This window comes from Pleuronectes platessa, chromosome 15, assembly GCF_947347685.1.
Source record: "Pleuronectes platessa chromosome 15, fPlePla1.1, whole genome shotgun sequence".
NCBI lineage: Eukaryota > Metazoa > Chordata > Actinopteri > Pleuronectiformes > Pleuronectidae > Pleuronectes > Pleuronectes platessa.
In genome coordinates this window covers 13,326,391-13,344,871 of record NC_070640.1, presented here as the reverse complement: position 1 = coordinate 13,344,871, position 18,481 = coordinate 13,326,391, and the positions used below count along the sequence as shown (strand labels likewise).

General features: G+C 40.4%; 2 protein-coding genes across 2 annotated transcripts; both read left to right on the top strand.

Moving 5' to 3' along the window:
- The first annotated feature begins 1,529 nt into the window (after positions 1 to 1,529).
- Positions 1,530 to 6,040, top strand: spag7 (sperm associated antigen 7). The gene is made up of 7 exons (XM_053441101.1): positions 1,530 to 1,686; positions 3,360 to 3,427; positions 3,551 to 3,639; positions 3,743 to 3,827; positions 3,939 to 4,028; positions 4,456 to 4,609; positions 4,921 to 6,040. The coding sequence occupies exons 1-7, from the start codon at positions 1,539 to 1,541 to the stop codon at positions 5,034 to 5,036; spliced, it is 750 nt and encodes a 249-aa protein (XP_053297076.1). The 5' UTR covers positions 1,530 to 1,538; the 3' UTR covers positions 5,037 to 6,040.
- Positions 6,041 to 6,484: 444 nt separating this feature from the next.
- Positions 6,485 to 13,291, top strand: chrdl2 (chordin-like 2). Its single transcript, XM_053441399.1, has 11 exons — positions 6,485 to 6,654; positions 7,649 to 7,761; positions 7,850 to 7,943; positions 8,047 to 8,192; positions 9,364 to 9,457; positions 10,050 to 10,111; positions 10,583 to 10,751; positions 10,877 to 11,065; positions 11,154 to 11,327; positions 11,986 to 12,078; positions 12,159 to 13,291. Exons 1-11 carry the CDS (start codon positions 6,573 to 6,575, stop codon positions 12,290 to 12,292), a joined length of 1,350 nt encoding a protein of 449 aa, XP_053297374.1. The 5' UTR covers positions 6,485 to 6,572; the 3' UTR covers positions 12,293 to 13,291.
- Positions 13,292 to 18,481: the final 5,190 nt, after the last annotated feature.

Sequence of the window (18,481 nt, the reverse complement as noted above, 5' to 3'; positions counted from 1 at the left end):
TGTCATGTTGTCTGTCACGCCCCGTTGGAGCACAGTGACGTTTGAGCATTATGATTTGCTTGATCTCACACAGTAAGAAAATGGGTGTGTTTCATTCCTTACCCTCTCCGACTGCAAGCATCAGGAGAAGCACCAGGAGAACCAAGCTCAGTCCCTTCATGTTCGGGCACCAATAAGCATTCAGACACTGCTGTTGACAGGCTGATGCTGCATTTATACAGCATTTCCATCACGGGGGAGGAGTCCGTCCGTCGTGCTCTGTCCAAATCACAATAACAAAGTATCGCTGAATGATGGGAGTCTGAGGGCTGAGGGTCAGGACTGTCGGCTCAATTTTTACTGTCATTTTCTTCCAAAGAGCAAAACAAGTCTTTATTTATAAAAAATAAGGGACAATTCTTTTCTCAACAACACCTCTATGTCTGGACAGAGGCGTGAACACAGACCACAAAGAACTCCCTAAGTTATAATTACTTGGTGAAGAACTAATCTGTTTGATTTAGACTCAGTGAGCAGCACAATTTTGTCCCACAGTGTTTTCAGGGCCGCCCTCTGTTCGTCCACTGCTCTGCCCACATCTGAATATGCCAGTAGTTCATGTGCAATTGCTGATGCTGTGAAACTACAATCAAACTGCACAAAACACACGACTCCAGTGACGTGGGATGGGGGATTGTTAACAAACAATAACAACACAACAGATGGACATGCACTTGTACAGCATGCCCCCTAGTGCTTATTGTAAAGATATTTGTTTGATTGCTTGTTTTATTTACCAAAAATCGACTTAATGGAAAAAAAATTGATCAAATTTAAGACCTTTCCTGAAAAAGAGCAAAAACTCACTCAAGCAGTTGTCTCACAGCTGCTCAATAAGAGCTGGGCAATTCAATTATTATTGCAATAATTTTGGATCATAGAACAAAAGCCGATTGCATATTGATATAATTCGTGTGCTTTGTGCAAACATAATGAAGTGTAAATGAAGTGTTTATTATTCAAACTTACATTAAATAACTAATTGAAATGGATATCAATAAAAACGTTAAATTCCTGTTTCATTTATTTACTTCTTATTGATGAGAGAGAAACTGAGAGAGTATTTTGTTTTCATGGCTATAACGTGCTCACAGAAAAGTACACCTGTCCTTCTCTGTTGTGTACTAAATGTACTGCAGCAGATAGATAGATAGATAGACAGACAGACAGACAGACAGACAGATAAATAGATGGAACCAATAGATTTCACGTGTTTCAAAATTAATTCTTCTCCTTAAAGCCCTACAACTCGTGAAATAATGTGGTCTAGAAAAGCTCTGTCTATTTTGTCTTTTCTTTTCATTTATATATATATATGCACTTGTACTTTCTTTTCACGGTGCAGTATTTGGATTAACTGCCATACTATGTGTATATTTAACATTGTTCAATAATAAGCGAAAGGCTGGGAAGTGTTTCTGTGTACAGAGGGGGGCGCTAAAGTTTTGTAAAGCAGTTTGCTTCACCTCTATTTCAACGCGGCGAAGAAAAGCGTGCTCATGTGCGCATGCGCACCTCGAACAGCTGCAGCCCACAACAACAGTCTGTTCCAACTTTCCAAGATGGCGGACCTCCTCGGTTCGATTTTAAGCTCGATGGAGAAGCCTCCGACTGTCGGCGACAAGGAGAGCCGACGAAAGGCTCGAGGTACATAGCGTGTTCCCTGAATAACAACCAGTGTTGCGGTGGTTTGAAACTGTCGCTATGGCCATGATATGAGGCTCAGCAGTGTGTTGAGTACGGACCCGGACAGGAGTGGGCACTTTCTGCTGCTGCTGCCACCGGGTCAAGTCAACTCTGCTCCAGGTTTAGCGGCGCATGCAGCGGTGCCTGTCCCGCAGGGCACAGGCAGCTGCCGGTGCTGGAACACTCTAAACAAACAGCACCGGTGATGTGTCGAGGTCGAGCTGTGTGTGTTTACCCCCCGAGCTGTAACCTGAACCTAGCCTTATTTAACCTGGTTCACTGTGGAGGGTTCAAAACATGGAGCACGTGTGAGCCGCTGCAGCCTCCTCCTGGTTGTAACCCCGAGGGGAGAGGTCGCTCCTCAGCAGCGGCTGTGCTCTGCCCTCCACACACCAGCCTCCTCTGACCCACTATGTGTCCCAATCCCGATCAGTGATGTGCAAGTGAAGTCAATGATCAGACCTAAGCTAATCTGCTAACTAGCTCTGGCCACGGGGATTTAATCAGCGACAGAAAGAGTGTGTAAAAATATAAGTGAATGCTAGTAATCTAAATAAAAACATATATATGTTTATATAATTCCTAGCTTCTGTGATTTGTAGTCATAAAAAAACAAAAGATAGACGATGACTTTGAAAGGTTCCTTAGGGCTTTCTCACAGCAGCCATTTTGACCTGAAACAGAAGGTAAACATAGATGTTACTAATCACATGTTCTTTAATACAACAGAACCTCCATTGGTCAATTACTATACTCTACTGCTATATTCATTCATTACAAACACGTCTATTTATCTACTATTTCAATCACCGGCTCCTGTGAAAAAGGTCTATGGCTCCATTTTTATTTATCAAAAACTGAGATAACCCAAAATTGTTATGTCATCAAATAAATATTATAAACTAGAAATTCTTCACAATATTGACAATTGAACCGACTGTAGTATTATGAAAAATAACCAACATCAGTTTTTCAACTTAGCCGAAAAATGGCTAAGATGAAAACCCAATATAATGATTGACGGATCAAATCAGCTGATATGAGCTTCACAAAGACTTATCTATATGTTTGCAAATATGTGCTGATATGAAAAATTGTATTTTAAAGTGTAAACAATGCAGAAAAGAGCTGCTCTTAAGAAATATTCTTGATTTGTTTAATTCAAGATGGACATAGTTGGTTATATTTGTGTTAAGTTTAGGTTTTCAACTGTAAAATATCAATCCTTAAATTTCTAAGGATTAAAAAGTTAGTATAACACATTTTCCCTCCAAAAATATCGGCATTGGCACTGGCCCTCAAAACTCAGATTTTGCTCAGGTTTCAATCTAATGTAGCCAGATCAATTTCTTTAAGGGTTGTTAAAATGCTTTTCAATAAAATATTAGAGGATGTGCCCACTTTGACAGATTAACAAAAATAAAAGGATAAGAGTAGCTCTGTGCTCCAGACCTGAATGATCCGAAAACATTGTGGGAAGGAAATTTGTCTCTTTAGAACCCATTTTGTGAATTCAGTCTTTACAAATACAATTAGGCCGGTTGTGGCTGTAAGACTCCATGATCTGTGTTTACAAAACAAACCATTGCTATTGGACGTAAACAAACCTCAACTTTAACCTCTGCTATTTTCAGAGCAAGCGGCTAGACTCAAGAAGATGGAGGAACATGAGAAAAGAAGGAAAGCAGAGTTCAGGAAAAAGGTAAGAGTTTATGTGTCACATCTAATGCAGGTTGAATTTAGTTCTGACACGATGCTGCTCTGCCCTGACTTCATCACTGTTAGTATTCCTCACAGACTTTCTCTTCCCACATCTCTTGATTAGATGGAGAAAGAAGTGTCGGAATTCATCCAGGACACTATTCAACAGAAACGAAAGTACAACCCTATGGGGAAGCTTGAAAGGAGTATATTGTGAGTAGTCGTCAGTGCATAAAATAAACACTGTAGGGCCAAAGAAGGTGTTATTGTCACACATTCACAGCTGTTTTGCATTTCATCTCTTCCTGCCTCATAGGCACGATGTTTCAGAAGTGGCTGGGCTGGCTTCTTTTTCCTTCGGGGAGGACGAGGAGAGTCGTTATGTCATGCTTTTCAAGAAGGTCTGAATACTTATTAGTGTTTGATATTTTAATTAACTTGACTTTTGGGCTCAAGTTACCAAAAAAACAGTGTGTAGTAATTTGGCTGTTTTCAACCTTGCGCCGTGGCAGGAGTTTGCGCCATCGGATGAGGAGCTGGACGCTTATCGCAAAGGAGAGGAGTGGGATCCCAAACTCGCAGAGCAACGACGAAAACTAAAAGTAAGACTGGATGCTCACTCTTTGTATTTACACAGGTATTATGGTCTGTCTAGGGGACAGTATTGAATAGCAATAAAATGAGCTATTTGCATCACCTCTGGCTTCAGTTTGTTGTCGCGTAAGTATTTAATCCTTATCAATGTAGATAAATAAACATCGTGAAATATTTGTTCCACTATAAATATCCCATAATCTTCTTACCTTCATATCGACACTACATTGGGCAGCAGACAGGTTATAGCTTTATGAGAAAATTAGCAACAAATTGAAATTAATTTGGATGTCACAGAATAACAGGGAAACCTGCCATAATGTAGAAACATGTAGAGTCACTCAGGGAGAAAACGTATCCAAGGAGGCACCAGTTCCTTCATAGATCCATAAAAAACACAATCACAAGACATGTTGTGTATTTGTCAAATTATAGGAGCAAGACGCACTGGAGGTGGCAGCTTCCTGTGAGACGAAGAAGACAGAGGTTCCTAACTCCAACTACAGAGACAAGTACAGTCACCTGATCGGCACCTCGGCTGCAAAGGATGCTGCGCATACTCTAGAGGCAAACAGCACTTACGGATGTGGTGAGTACATCACATGATCAGTTACATTGATCTGTTTCATACAGAAGTGTGAAAAATGGTTTATTCGAAAACTGTAGCGTCCTAGCAAGGTGGTCAGATCAGATCTCAGATGCGAGATCTGATCAGATCTCAGATGCGACCACAATATGTCTTGGGTGCGTAGTCACCAGTACTTAGTGCTTTTCACTTGTGATCAGATCACTCAGGACAGATGTTGGCACCAGGTCCGACCGTGGTCATAGAAACACTGTACAGCTTCGCCTCCACCCCTTTTTTCATTTACTCACCACATTTGTCCTTTTCTCTCCCAGTACCTGTGGCCAACAAGAGGGACACTCGCTCCATAGAGGAAGCCTTGAACGCGATCAGAGCAAAGAAACGTCAGAAGCTAGAGGACGACACAGGGGAACACAGCAGCACTTCCTGAGTCCCCACTGTTCCTGATATGTCTACTGTCGTGTGGGCGCAGTAGTGCGTCTGTTTGAACACTCTTAATTCATGCTGTAAAATAATATCCTTCTCTCCAGACATTTTAAAGTTTAATTATTATGAGGGGCAGCAAATATAGTATGTTTGCCTCTCTTTTACTGAGTCTGTGCTGAAACCATTATATCCTGTGTAATTGGAGATTGCTTGGGTATGTCTGATCAAGGAAGTGGATCACTCTACGTTTGTTTAACGATTTCTCGTGACATGTTAGTGTCTGTTATCAAGCCTCTCACACACATGATTGGATCCCATATAATAGGAACGTTTTTGACTTACAAAATAGTACAACTGGATAAAAACATCTGATAACTTCATGCATAATTTTTCTTTTTGACTTAGGGCTTTATAGATAGACAGTCAAGAGTGTGATCAACATTTTTAATGCAGACGTGCATCTGTAGTCCTTTAGTGACATTTTAATAACTAAAAGTATTTCCAGTTTTGAGCTTTGTCAGGACCTGATGACGCTTTGAAATCAAGGTTTTAGAAAAGCATGACGGAAAAGTCCCACCGACAATGTTCCAAATATGCAGTACAGTTTTTAAAAGGGAAACAGCAACGTCATCCATTGATCCGTTTTTGTTTCTCTAACCGTAACCTGTTGGGACATTTTAAAGTTGGATACAAGCCTTTCCTCCATTGCGACAGGAGCCCCATTTTAGAAAACACTGCTGTGGGTTTTAGGAATCTGATTATTTCTCTCCATCTGCACTGACTGTGAATAAAAACTGTTTAGTTAAAGGCTTAATTATCGAGCAATGCAATGTCTTGCAATGGGCAACATCGCAGGGAGCGGGATTGCCAGACTCCTTGTTGGGATAAGGGTCATTAAGTTTTACTGTCTTTTGTTTGTTGAGGGGTTCTTGGCATCTTGATGTCTATTTTAACATGGTTGCACTGTTTTATCCCTAATGTGTGTCAATAAACAGTATTATAACTGTGTCTGGATGTTGCCTTCATTTCTGCAAGGCCGAATCTTTTCATTTTAGCTCTCCATTGATATAATTTTTTTTATATTTTACTTAGTAATTACAAAGGGCAGGAAACATAAGCAGAACACTTTATAATATAACATCAACCTATAAGAAAGTATAAGTAAAATTCAGCCTCAAACATAAGCAGACTCAGAAATACCCTTATTCTGCAGTCACTAAATTCGTTTTTTTTTTTATTTATTAATGCACTCACTTCTCTGAATACTAAATTTGTTATAAATACACTATTACTAAATTTGACAGTCTGTTTTTGACGAACAGGTAAATGGTTTAAAGTGGATTGGTTGGTTTTATTAAGTGACGTCTACTTAAAGGTCCTGCCTCAATCCACGGTCAGCCTGTCCAGATGTTGTGACGCCTCTGTCCTGAGGGAGGCGCCAGAGATCAACAGAGAAATACCGAGGTTTTCTTTTATCCCTGTTGTTTCTCACTGTCCTGCAGAAACATATTTATTGCGCACAGGAGAGCGAGTCGCGCACATGTACAACAATAAAATGAAGGCCATTCTTTTGCTCCTCTTCATCATTTGGTTTGCAGATGCAGAGCTGAAACCCAGGAAAGGTGAGTCCAGACCCTGCTCGTGGTCTTTCTCTCTCCTCTGGCATCAGACGTTTGGGGCTTAAAATAAGAGAAAAGCGTGAGAAATTGTGACTGAAGTTAAGGACAGCTTTATCGGACTTTTCCAAAAAGATGATCTCATACTTTAAAATGTAACATCCCCTGTTGTTCTAAACACAGCTTTGGTGTTTTGTGTAATAAGTTGTCTGGTCATAGAAGCATTTCAAAGTGGAACCCTGAAGTCTGTTTGTCTGAACAGTCACAGGGCCAGTGGTGGGATGTAACTAAGTATTAATCCCTTTCGTTTCTTTACTTAAGTAAATATTTAATGTCTCTGTACTCTGTACTTAATATTTATTATCACATTCTTTCCACTTTTTATATCAGCAAGTATTTTTGTTTGTTTGTTTTAACATGAATCAATAATGACAGGAGAACTGGTCCACTGATCCAGTCACAGTATTCAAGTAGATAAGTTAACGTGGTACCTTTACTTTGATATTAGTTATTTATTTATATGTATTTATCAAGAGGAAAATTAATATTGTACTTTCAATATTTTAATAGCGAGTAGTACCTAACTCACTGTTACTCATGTAAAACAGTTAATATGGTACTTTTACTTTTAATATTTTTAAATATATTTAGTTGCAAGTATTGCTTACTCCTTTGTACTCATGTAGAACAGTTAATGTGGTACTTTTACTTTTAATATTTTCAGCATATGTTATAGCAAGTACCATTTACTAGCTTTTCCTCAAGTAGAACAGTTAATGTGGTAGTTTGTTTGAGTACTTACTCCAGCACTGCATTACGCTCAAGCTGGATCAGTGGTATTTGTAGCTGTGCAGGTTTTTCCCTCTTCAGTTTAAAATACTTAGAGCTGATTGTTGACAAAATGACAAATGTTTAGTCAGATTAGTTCCCATGTAAATGCTTCTGTTTATTTGCACCACATGTGCCTCAATAGCTCGTCTGTCTCGTCTCTGACACGCAGGCTCTGCGGTGGTATGTACTTTTAAAGACAAGACGTTCAGCCCAGGAGACAGCTGGCATCCCTATCTGGAGCCACTTGGATTTATGTTCTGCATGCGCTGCCTCTGCACTGAGGTAACTGCTGATGTTTCAGTTTCTGTAATACTGGTTTAGAGGTGGGTTGGTATCCCTGTGCTAGTAAACTGTTGCTGTTCTCTCTCAGATCGGCCACGTGAAATGCAACACAATCAAGTGCCCGGCTCTGTCCTGTGAGAACCCAGTGGCTGTGCCTCAGCAGTGTTGTCCGAGGTGCACAGGTAGGTCTCCCCACACACCTCTCCAGGCTTTTTGACAGAATCGATTTCTCATCTCTTTGACTTCAAACTCTAATCCTCTGTGTGTGTGATGTGCTCTCCTCAGACGGGCCAAGGATCCCTGCAGGCCTGAGAGCATCAGTGAAGTCCTGCAGGCACAATGGGAGTATTTATCAGCCGGGGGAGACCTTCACCAAGGTCGACCTCTTTCCATCCAAGCAGAGCAACCAGTGTGCCATGTGCTCATGCTCCGTAAGTAACAGACAACTTACTGCTAATGTTTGAAGTAAATTAAATGAAACAAAAAGAATCTTCAAGATCCATTTACTTAACAGTGTGAAAGAAAGTGGAAAATAATTCCTGGCTCTGCCCCCTGATCTGGATCCACAGTAACATTCAATATTCTTTTGTCTAATAACACATCCCTCCTTCAGTTTTAGCCTAATACTTTTAACAACAGAGAGACAGACTGACAAACAGAACACAGATGAAAACAAAACAAATCCTCAGGTTTGTTTGGTAGGAAACATTTTCTGACCGAAAATTCATGGATTCTCACAAACCTACTTTGATTTATATCTGCTCTTTGCATCTTAAACAACTCAAATCTATTCAGGCACAAACCAGCACAGCTTTAGATGTCTAAAACCAAACAGGAAATCAAAAAAATTGTAATATTAGCTGTGATAAAATACATTTAAAGATTACTACATATGCACAAAGATGCAATCTCTGAGCACAAACTTACTCCTGCTAATGATGTGCAGTTAAAGTAGACATGCATTGTTGTATCCAATGTATTTCTTAATACTGCAGCCGGTGAAAGCATCTTGCTTTGGTTTGCGTGTTGGCTTGGCGTGTTTGTGACTGTCGCCAGAGAACAGATGAACTTCTTCATATATATAACAAAAGGCAGATTTACTGTAAAAGACACAGAGCCAAAGCTGAAATCTCCCTGGACCTCGACGTCCACGCACGTTTCTAAGTCTCCAAGGAGACAAAACATGAAACATAAACTCAACAAAAATACTTGTAAACATTTTAGAACAGTACAAATTAAGTGTGTCCTGATATTTGTCTTTAATTTATCTCTCTGTAATATCCTTTAGAGGTGGTTCAGGTAGTAAAGCAGGAAGTCCATTATTCATAGAGCTGCTGGTTCAAGTGTCCTTTATTCCCTACTTGTTTCCAATGAGCCGGCCAGCACATCGCATTCAATCAGCCAAATAACCCACATCAAGTTTTTGATGATTCATTTCAATATATCTCATTCGATCTAAAGTCGTGAACAGTAAAAATGAATCCACATAAGCTGCTGTAGAGAGGCCTGCAGAAACCTGGGAGAGCTTCAGCTCACCTCAGCTTCAGCACATACTTGGACAATGTAAAAGATGAGTGATTTTCCCTTCTCTCCTCTCCTCAGAATGGAAATATCTTCTGTGCTCTGAAAACGTGCCAACCAATCACCTGCTCCTCTCCAGTGTCAGTTCCAGATACCTGCTGTTTGGTGTGTAAAGGTAGTCGAACTCCAAGCGCCGGGCAGACGAAATGTCTTTACTCTGTTTCCAACCTGGAACAATGATCGCTTTTAGGAATTTGAACTGTGGGTCAGGGCTGAGCTTTTGAAAGAATGTTTTTTTTCCTCCCTGATATCGATATATATGGAAAAAAAAATGCAGAATTAAACTTAATAACAAAATTTGCCTTGTGACGATGTAATGCAGTAAATAAGATTATTTTGTGAAATATCATAATATGATCTTTCCACTCCGCCCAACAGTCCCCTCATGAAACCATATTTAAATTCACTAGATCCTGAATTTCATTTCTATCTGCACCAAATATCAGTTCCCTAAAGGTGCCAGATTCTTTCCCCCAGAGTTCTTCCCTGACCCTTTCCACATTCTTCCACCAATGTTCCTAGTAATCCATCCTGTAGTTCTTGTGTCATCCTGCCAACAAACAAACTAACCGACAAACAAATAAAACATAACATATAAACATATAATAATATTGAAATACAGACCAAACACTATGTAGATGAACCATTGTGTTTTTTTGTGGCATTACACTGTCATCATAGGAGGTTTGTGCTTTTTATTCCTTTAGATCACGGCATCAGTGGGTCCTCATCGACTGAGGATGGAAACCAGCAGCTGAACAGAGGCGTCGTATGTCCTTTTTTTTATATTTCATAAAAGTAAAATATCATTGATGTTGCTTGCACATGGAACTTAAACTTAAAACATGTTTAAATGTAGCTGAAGATAGTAAAGAGGTGTAATTGCACGTGAATCACAGGACTTGGGTTCAAGTGTCACAGTGAAGTGTCATTGAACGTGTTGAGGAGGGGGCGGATCTCTACTGACCCTGACCAATCACCTCCCTGTGCATGGGGAGAGGAAAACTGTTATTTTCCATTGAATACTGCTGGGATCATTAGTTCAACTTGGCTTAGTATTATTCAGATTAATACTGAAATTATAAATGTTTTGCTGTGATCAATAAATACTAACACTTGCCCTCACGATCCACAGATCAGTTTTCTTATGAATCAGACTAAACTATGTTCTATTTGAAATGCTTATAGCTGAATTGAGGGAAAGATAACTACGTCTTGTTATTTCTTTGCTTTCAAAAAGAGGCACTCAGTCGACCAGTGTCCTGCCGAGCCGAGCAAGGTGCGGTCGGACCGTGCCACTCCGCCCAGGGTCAGGACTTTTCCCAGAGGCCTGAGCCTGAGTAAACTCAACCTCAAAGGGGCTTCGGGGACCACTGTGAAGATTCTGTTGCAGAGGAAGCAACAAAGAGGTGAGACTTTGACAAAAAAGAGTGATCCTTTATAGGTGTTTGATTTTTTATGGACATCTTCCTCGCAACTTTTACGATCGTTCCCATATGCAGCCCAACGCTCAGATGTTTTCCATTTCTCCCAGCGTGTTTATACAATGGCAAGACGTACTCTCATGGAGACATGTGGCACCCAGTTCTGGGGAGGGTCCTGGAATGTATCCTGTGCACTTGCACTGATGGCGTCCAGGACTGCAAACGCATCACGTGTCCCAGCCAGTATCCATGCCAACAACCCATGAAGTCAGCGGGACAGTGCTGCAAGACATGTCCAGGTAGGAAAAGTGTCTCGTTGCACAACGGACTATTTATGATGTTGATCGGCTGCATCCACACAACCTGTGTTTTTTTTCCTCTCTCCAGAGACCAAAGCTGAAAGTAACCGCACCCTGTGTTATCCTGGATTTAAATACAGTGTCTTGGTTTATAAAGTCGAATCATCTCTGAGACTCGACTCGTCCAACACGGTCAGGATCATCGCTGCTGAGAGAAAACGAACTGCTGAAGTTGAAGTGCAAGCATGGAAGACTGACGGAGGTACTGTCAACACTGCAGGGAGCTATTTAACAGGAGAAAATGGCATATAGGATTTTTGAACTATTGGAGCTATCGGCTTCACACCCGGCATGTGTGTTGAATTTGGTGCCAGCTAGACACAGAATTCGTTCAATAAAATTTGAATAAACAAGCTTTGGGACTCATCAACTTAAGTGGTGAAGATCGAGACAACAGGAACGTTCATTAACGATAATGGTAACGACAACTTATTGTCCAGTTTGGAACAACCGGTGATCAGCTCTTTGTGCAGCAGCAATGGCTTCAGAGTCCTGCAGTCTGTCTTTATTTATCACTGCAGGTCACTTTACAGTTTCAGAAAGGAGAACTGCAACAAGCATCAAACAAACAGCCCATTCCAAAAAGACCGGTTCACAACAGGTTTTGCAGTCGCTCAATGCTAAGCTAGAGCCAGCAGCTGGTTAGCTTAGCTTAGCATAACAAGTTGAACCAAAGGGAGACAGAGCCGTGACAGATGTTTCTGTTTTTGCTAAGCTAAGCTAACCCCTTTTTATCCTGATAGTGGCATCAATTATCTCATGTGACTCGTGAGAAAAGTACCTTCGAAAATGCCAAAAACAATTACTTGCAGCATTGTCTGAATCTCCCCTGTTTTATTTATTTATTTTCATTCATACAGGTGTTTTGAAAATATTGGATATTGGGGATATTCAAAGAAAACACATCATGGATCATCCAGAAAATTACACAATGCTCGCGACGCTCGATGAAGGTTTGTTGAAAAACGATTTCACGATGCATTTGTATGTTTGTTAGATGTGATTTATTTATGTGTAATGATTTATTTTTCAGACACATGGAGTAAATTCAAAGAGGAGCGAGGAAACCTGACGAAAGCTCCTCAGACCACGATTTGTGGAGACGGGATTCGGGAGGTGATGACGTTCATCAACCCCGCTCAGACTGAAGGCCTGTGTTCACCCTGATACCCACTCTCTGTGCCGATGCTCCACATAAGCACATGGTTGATATACATACTTCCTGTCATGCATGTTGCACTTGGATCCTGAATCCTTCCCATTGTAATGCTGGAGATTCTAGTTGTGATATTGTTGCTCATCAGTTAATTCAGACATCATTGTGCATCATGTTGGAACCATCACATATTTGCATTTTTTGATTATTAGGCTGCAAAACTATTGGTAATGCCAAATTCTGAAATATTTAAATATAAAAACTTCAAGAATAATGGCCTAATATTATGAGAATTAAGTCGGAATTTAATAAGAAAACTTTAGAAAAATGTTTATCTCATTCTCCAAATTCCTTGTTTTAACACAGTTGGTCTTCTGATATGCCCCTTCTTTGACATTTGGTCTAAGATTACGACTTTATTCTTGTTAATTCACAACTTTTTTTTCTCATAACATCACAACTTTATTCTCGAAATATTTAGATTTTATTACATAATATTGCAGCTTTATTCTTTACTATAACAATTTTACTCTCGAAATCTGGAAAATGTCCCCCTTTAAGTGGCCCTAATACTCTGTCACGTAAAACACATATCAATATAATTTGTATTTCAGAATTTGCTTGGGCAAGCTGCCATGTTCTGATTAGAATGTAAAGGGTCTATTAAAGGATGTATGATCAGTATACTGTATTTATTGTAAATATTGAGGGTTTTTTGGCACCTTATTTAAAGCATTTTGGTTCTTGTATGATTTCTGTATATACAGTACGTGTGTGGTTGAATGTTGTTGTTTTTCCCGCCTTGCACGAATTAGCGAGAGGCATCGCATTGTGGTAAATGCACAGTTTTATCCAAACAGTGGTTTGTTATCACAGCCTAGAGACATCTTACAACTCCACATGCCAGAACTATTTAAATTTTAAGTGGCCATTGTTGATGTAGCTGAATTCACTCTGTACCCCCCCGCTCACAATTTTAACCCATAAAGTTTTTTCTGTGTTTTACACCAGTCAGCAGCTTTTGTCTGATTTATTTCTGGCTGTAGCTTTCATGTTTGAATGTTGCATGCACTGGAACCATTTGTCCTTGTACGACAGTGAGAATGTGTATTTGAAACAAGCTTAAGATGTGGCTCAGAGCTCAGAGTTGTTTTCAAAGCGTTGTATAAAAATGATGCTGATTCATCTCTGATCCGCATGCCGGGCAACAGCGGACGCCATCATCGCCCCGGGGCTTCAGTTAATGGAGCTCCGGAAGGCCGGATAAACTGTGTTCCCGCTGGAGATGAAATGTTATCAGAGACGTGAAAATCAAAAGCAGAAGTTGAAACTCCCTTCAATCTCCCAAACAAACACACACACACGTAATGTTTTCCCAGCACCAGTGTTTCCCCCAAAATGTCTTGTTATTTATTATTAGGTATATAATATCATAATCAGACGAAGTGACTGGCTTCCTCTGTCCCGCTCCCAGTTTTCACTCCCAAAACATGGGAGTTTTACTGCCCTGTAACAGCTGGTCTTTGCAGGATTTTATTATACGACAAGGTTATTCATTATTCAGGATGGAACATAGGAGCAGTGGAAGCTGTTGAAGTATTGCAGGAAACAAACAATGTAACTTGTTTTTGCATTGGCAAATAAGCGCTCCCCACTTCCTGTTGTGTGCCTCATTGAGTTGCAAAACAGCAAAAGCCTCAAATCAATTCAACTGGCACGTTATGTATTGTCAAGTTCAATCTAATATTTGACTATTTATACATGTTTTTATTTATTTACCGACTCGAATTACCCTTCAAACTGTTGAGAACCCCAGGGTTACAATGTTGGTCAGACAATGTCAAAGCAGCCATCATCAATATATTCACATTAACATAGAATCATGTATGTGAAAGGTCTTTGTTTTAGTGATAAATTCAAAGAGTTATGGAGCTCCGTAGTGGCTCTAAAAACTCACTGGTTATCAAACTAGCAGCAGCTAAAGAGACAGATAATTGTGTCAGGAGTTGGTGGAGACCAAAATTGAGCTAAAAGAGAGAGAATGTTGGAGTTAGATTCACCAGAGGGTTCAGAAAGATGTCTCCAAATTAATGACAATCTGTACCTTCTGGATGTGTGACTGACAACTTGACATTGACAAAACAATAAATAGCTTTCCCCCAAAATACTATTAATTGCAAAAATGGAATGGCAATTTGCAAATAAGTGTGTGTCCCTCTCTCGTGTCTGTTTGAGGTTTCTCGGATTCTCCAAATTGCAAACATGATGAAAAACATATCTTCCGTTAAAGGTTTGGCTTGCTGTGGTAGGGATTACGCTAGTGTAAACATGGTTTGCGCTGATGGATCTAAAAGTAGGTCAAGAAACTCAACAACATCTGTACTTCCAAAACGTAAGAGAAAGGAAGAAGCCTGAACGATACTTATTAAGTAGTTAGGTTTCACTGAAAACACATTTATACGTTCAAATAACATCCCAGTAGTCAAATAATCTGCTTGTGGAAAAAAAGTTTGTTGACATTTTCTTGTCCACAGGTCCGTTTGATCAACAGGTTTCAAGTTATCCCGGTGGTTCCCATGACTCAGTCGGTGTGCTGAGCGGGTGCTTCGGAACAATATCGCTTCCCTCCTCTGTGAACTCCCGACGTGCTCCCTCCATCCCCACCCCGTCCACAATGACTCATTGTGTTTCTTTCACACTTTGCAGCCAGACAGCTCTGTCCGTCTCTCCCCGAAGGGGATGAAACAATATTTTGAAACAAATGCGCTTCCCCCCCTGCACGCCTTCATTACCCGCACAAATATTTTTGTGTGCGCTGCCGAACCTGACAGTTTACAACAGCCTTAGTTGTCCAAAGTGGTCCGTTCCAGTCAAAAGGGCTCGAAGGAGGGGTGTTCCACTTTCCTGCTGCCAACATAAATTAGTTTGCAACGTTGTCAGTTTTCCATGCAGGTCGTTAAATGATGGATATTAAATGTTCTGTTTTTTATTTTTCAACTAACAATGTTGTATCTGACTGTGCATTTTTTTTACATGTGTCATTTTATTAAAATGGAATTTTCCTCTCTGTCCACATTTTTAAATTCGTCTCACGGGCCAATTGAGCTATGCATGCTTACTCCTGGCTCTGCAATTGAAACAGCTGGGGGCAGTCAGTAGGTATAAATCATGCAGCCGCTCGGCTCTCTGTGCCTGTGCACTCTACCCTGCTGCCAGTGTAGACCGGACTCAGTCAGAAGTGAAGAAAATGTCAAAGGGTCATGACTCAGCTCGGGATGGGAGGCACCTCTCGGCCATTATTATGATATTAACAACTCCCTTTTGCTTTTCTCCCTCCTCTGCATGTCAAGTTCTTTGTGACTGGGTCAGGGAGCATCAATCAGTTCATGCATGCCTCGGACAATACCTTGACATGGTTATTTTTGCTGCTTTCATCTCTGTGTTGTGTTAGGTAATTTAGTGAAACATTAAGTTAAATAATTGCAGAGTTGTAAAATGTATCATTAGTGTTCATGATTCAACACAGAAAAATGTAATTTACTTCTTTTTCACTTGGCAAAAACACATGAGATCTGATTCTCTGATGTAAAATTGGACAAACCTCGATGAGATTCTTGGGACACCATCTGTAACCGCTGCAGTGGAACTCTCACACATTCTCCAGGTTTGAAGATACAGAATAAATTCATGCATGCTACAGAAAAGACTCTGAAATGATTCCAGCGATCACAATCTTTTTGGGGTTGAACTTATTTCTTAAGACCGAACCGAGCATCCTGATCTGCTGCAGCGAGAGGCTCCTCGCCACATGTGTACATTGTTTGTGAACAACTGAAGCATTGCAAATCCATCAGGCAGCCTTTCGGTTCAACGCGAGCCAAGTTGTGTTAAGTGAATTAAGTCTGATAGACGTGTTTGCTTTCATAGCTGATTAAGGTGCCCGGCGGAACCCCTGAGTTTATACTTCATCCAAATGCTTCCACAATCTATCAAAGGCTTCTTTTTTTACACCCTCGCCCCCTCATTAATTAAGTTGGCCCTGATCACTTTAGCCGGCGGCTGGCCCCTCGCCAGGAAAACATGGACAATACCGGGGGTACGTGTCACGAGCACTTTGGGTCTTCGTCCCCTCATCCCGAGCGGCTCGGCTAAAAGGTGAAAATTTGAAACACTTGCTTGTGACGACTGTAAACTGTTAACGACAGACCACAGTGAGGTGTTTTGTTTCTCCGAGTAAAATAGGACCTGCAACTACTTAACAGCTATAATCTGTAATTATTAATAATGACCTCTTTTCAGATGTCAGCCAGAGTATCCGAGGGCCCGTCCAGGATTACATGATAATTGTGTTGGAGTTCAATTGTCCATCAAAGGAAATAATGAATAGGTCCAGTCTGCAGTGAACTCATTTGGCACTGGAGTAATGAGGAGTGTTCATGAGGTATTCAGGCCTGTTCTTCCTGAGCCAAATCTGGTGTCTGAATCTCCACAGGGTTATTCTCAGAGCTTAACTGTTGGCCCTCAACGCGAGAGTCAAACAAATCTTACCCAAACATTTCTCAGGCTTGATTTCGGTGATGACTGCTCCAGATGTGAACACGCACTGCCTTCAAGTATACATGATAAAAAACATATACAGGAGATGTGTATAAACAACGAACCTGTCTCACACAGGTCTGACATTGTCCACGGATGCTTTTCCTCATCCTGTCTTTTGTTATTTTTGCTTTTGGACTCGGTGTCCGGCTCTGCTGCCAGACTCCGTCATATCACAGCGAGCACGGATAAAATGTGTTTTCAATTAATAACTCACCTCATCAGTTCTTTATGGTACGAGCAAAGGAGAAAATGCACAACTGAGCCTTTTTGTTTGTCCGTTTATTCTGTGTTCATTAACGGGTCCAATAAAAATAATGAAGAGACATGGGTTTCTATTGGCTTCACTCTGAAACATGAAGTAACTGTAGCTCTGTGCTTTATAACAATAACACTTCTGGAGTAATTTCCCATATCTGGAGGACATGTGTGTCGATTGTGTAATTATGTTCAAAGTAGAAGTGATTTTTCACATTAGTGGACTGTTTTCACTTGTTTAACATGCACGCCTCCATGAGGTCAGTGCGTGTAAATCACCAGGATCAGCAGGGCAGAAAGCAAAGGTGATGTTTACAAAGCAGACGTAATGCCTTGGCTGAGATAAGGAACAAAAAGCCCTTAAAGAGAACAATTTAAGACACAAAGTTAGTCGTTTACTGGCTATACGGAATAATGTTATCTATTAAAACCAGCAGATATACTGATGTAACAGAATCATGTGTCCTGTGGTGCTGGATGGAGCTGAGGAAAAAAACATTGATGATGTCATTGTGATGTCATCAGGGTCACCCCGGCTCGGTTCATAACAGAAAGCCTGTGACCTGGGGTGTTAATACAACATGTACCAGACAGGGAGGTTCTGATGAGAGACACGATCAGGTTGCAACGTGGGAAAATCCAGAAGTATCCAACGTTTTTGAAAGTTGAACTACGGATAAAAAAAATCAGGATTATTTAAAAATATATCTCTCTAGCACTTTTATGTACGACACAAAATCAGTTGCTCTGTTTGATGATTTTTGATATTGTTGTTTTGCTCTTGATGATAATGATTTTCATCACCATCAAGGAAACACAACTGTTTACACAGGTTTTGTGCGATTATAAAATAAAAAATTAAAGATGTATAATACACTTCTGACTGCTGTATAATTGTTTTATACATTTTCACATATATAAGTAGATTCAACTCGTCCCACTGACCATGGACTGTATATTAAAACGGACGCTGCATCTCAACTTCCTCCCACTATCCCGAAGTCAAGCTAAAATATCCCGAAAGGAACGCTGCCATGTTCCCCATTTGGAGCCAGTCTCAGCTGTCAATCATGAGGTTTCACTGTGTTTTTATAGCATGAAATAACTTATTAAAACCAGACTTACTGATACCTAAAATAACAGAACCCATCTTTAAGAAAAATTATTTGAGTGTATTTTGACTTAAGTTTAGTCCATGCTCCATCCGCTAACATGAAAGAGCCAGGGTTTATGACCCATACTGCAGCCATGCTTTGGCTTCACTTTTGGGAAAAGTCATGTCGTCCATTTTTAAATACATTAGCGTCCATGGTGTGACAGACTGAAGCATTTGATTGTGCAGCCTA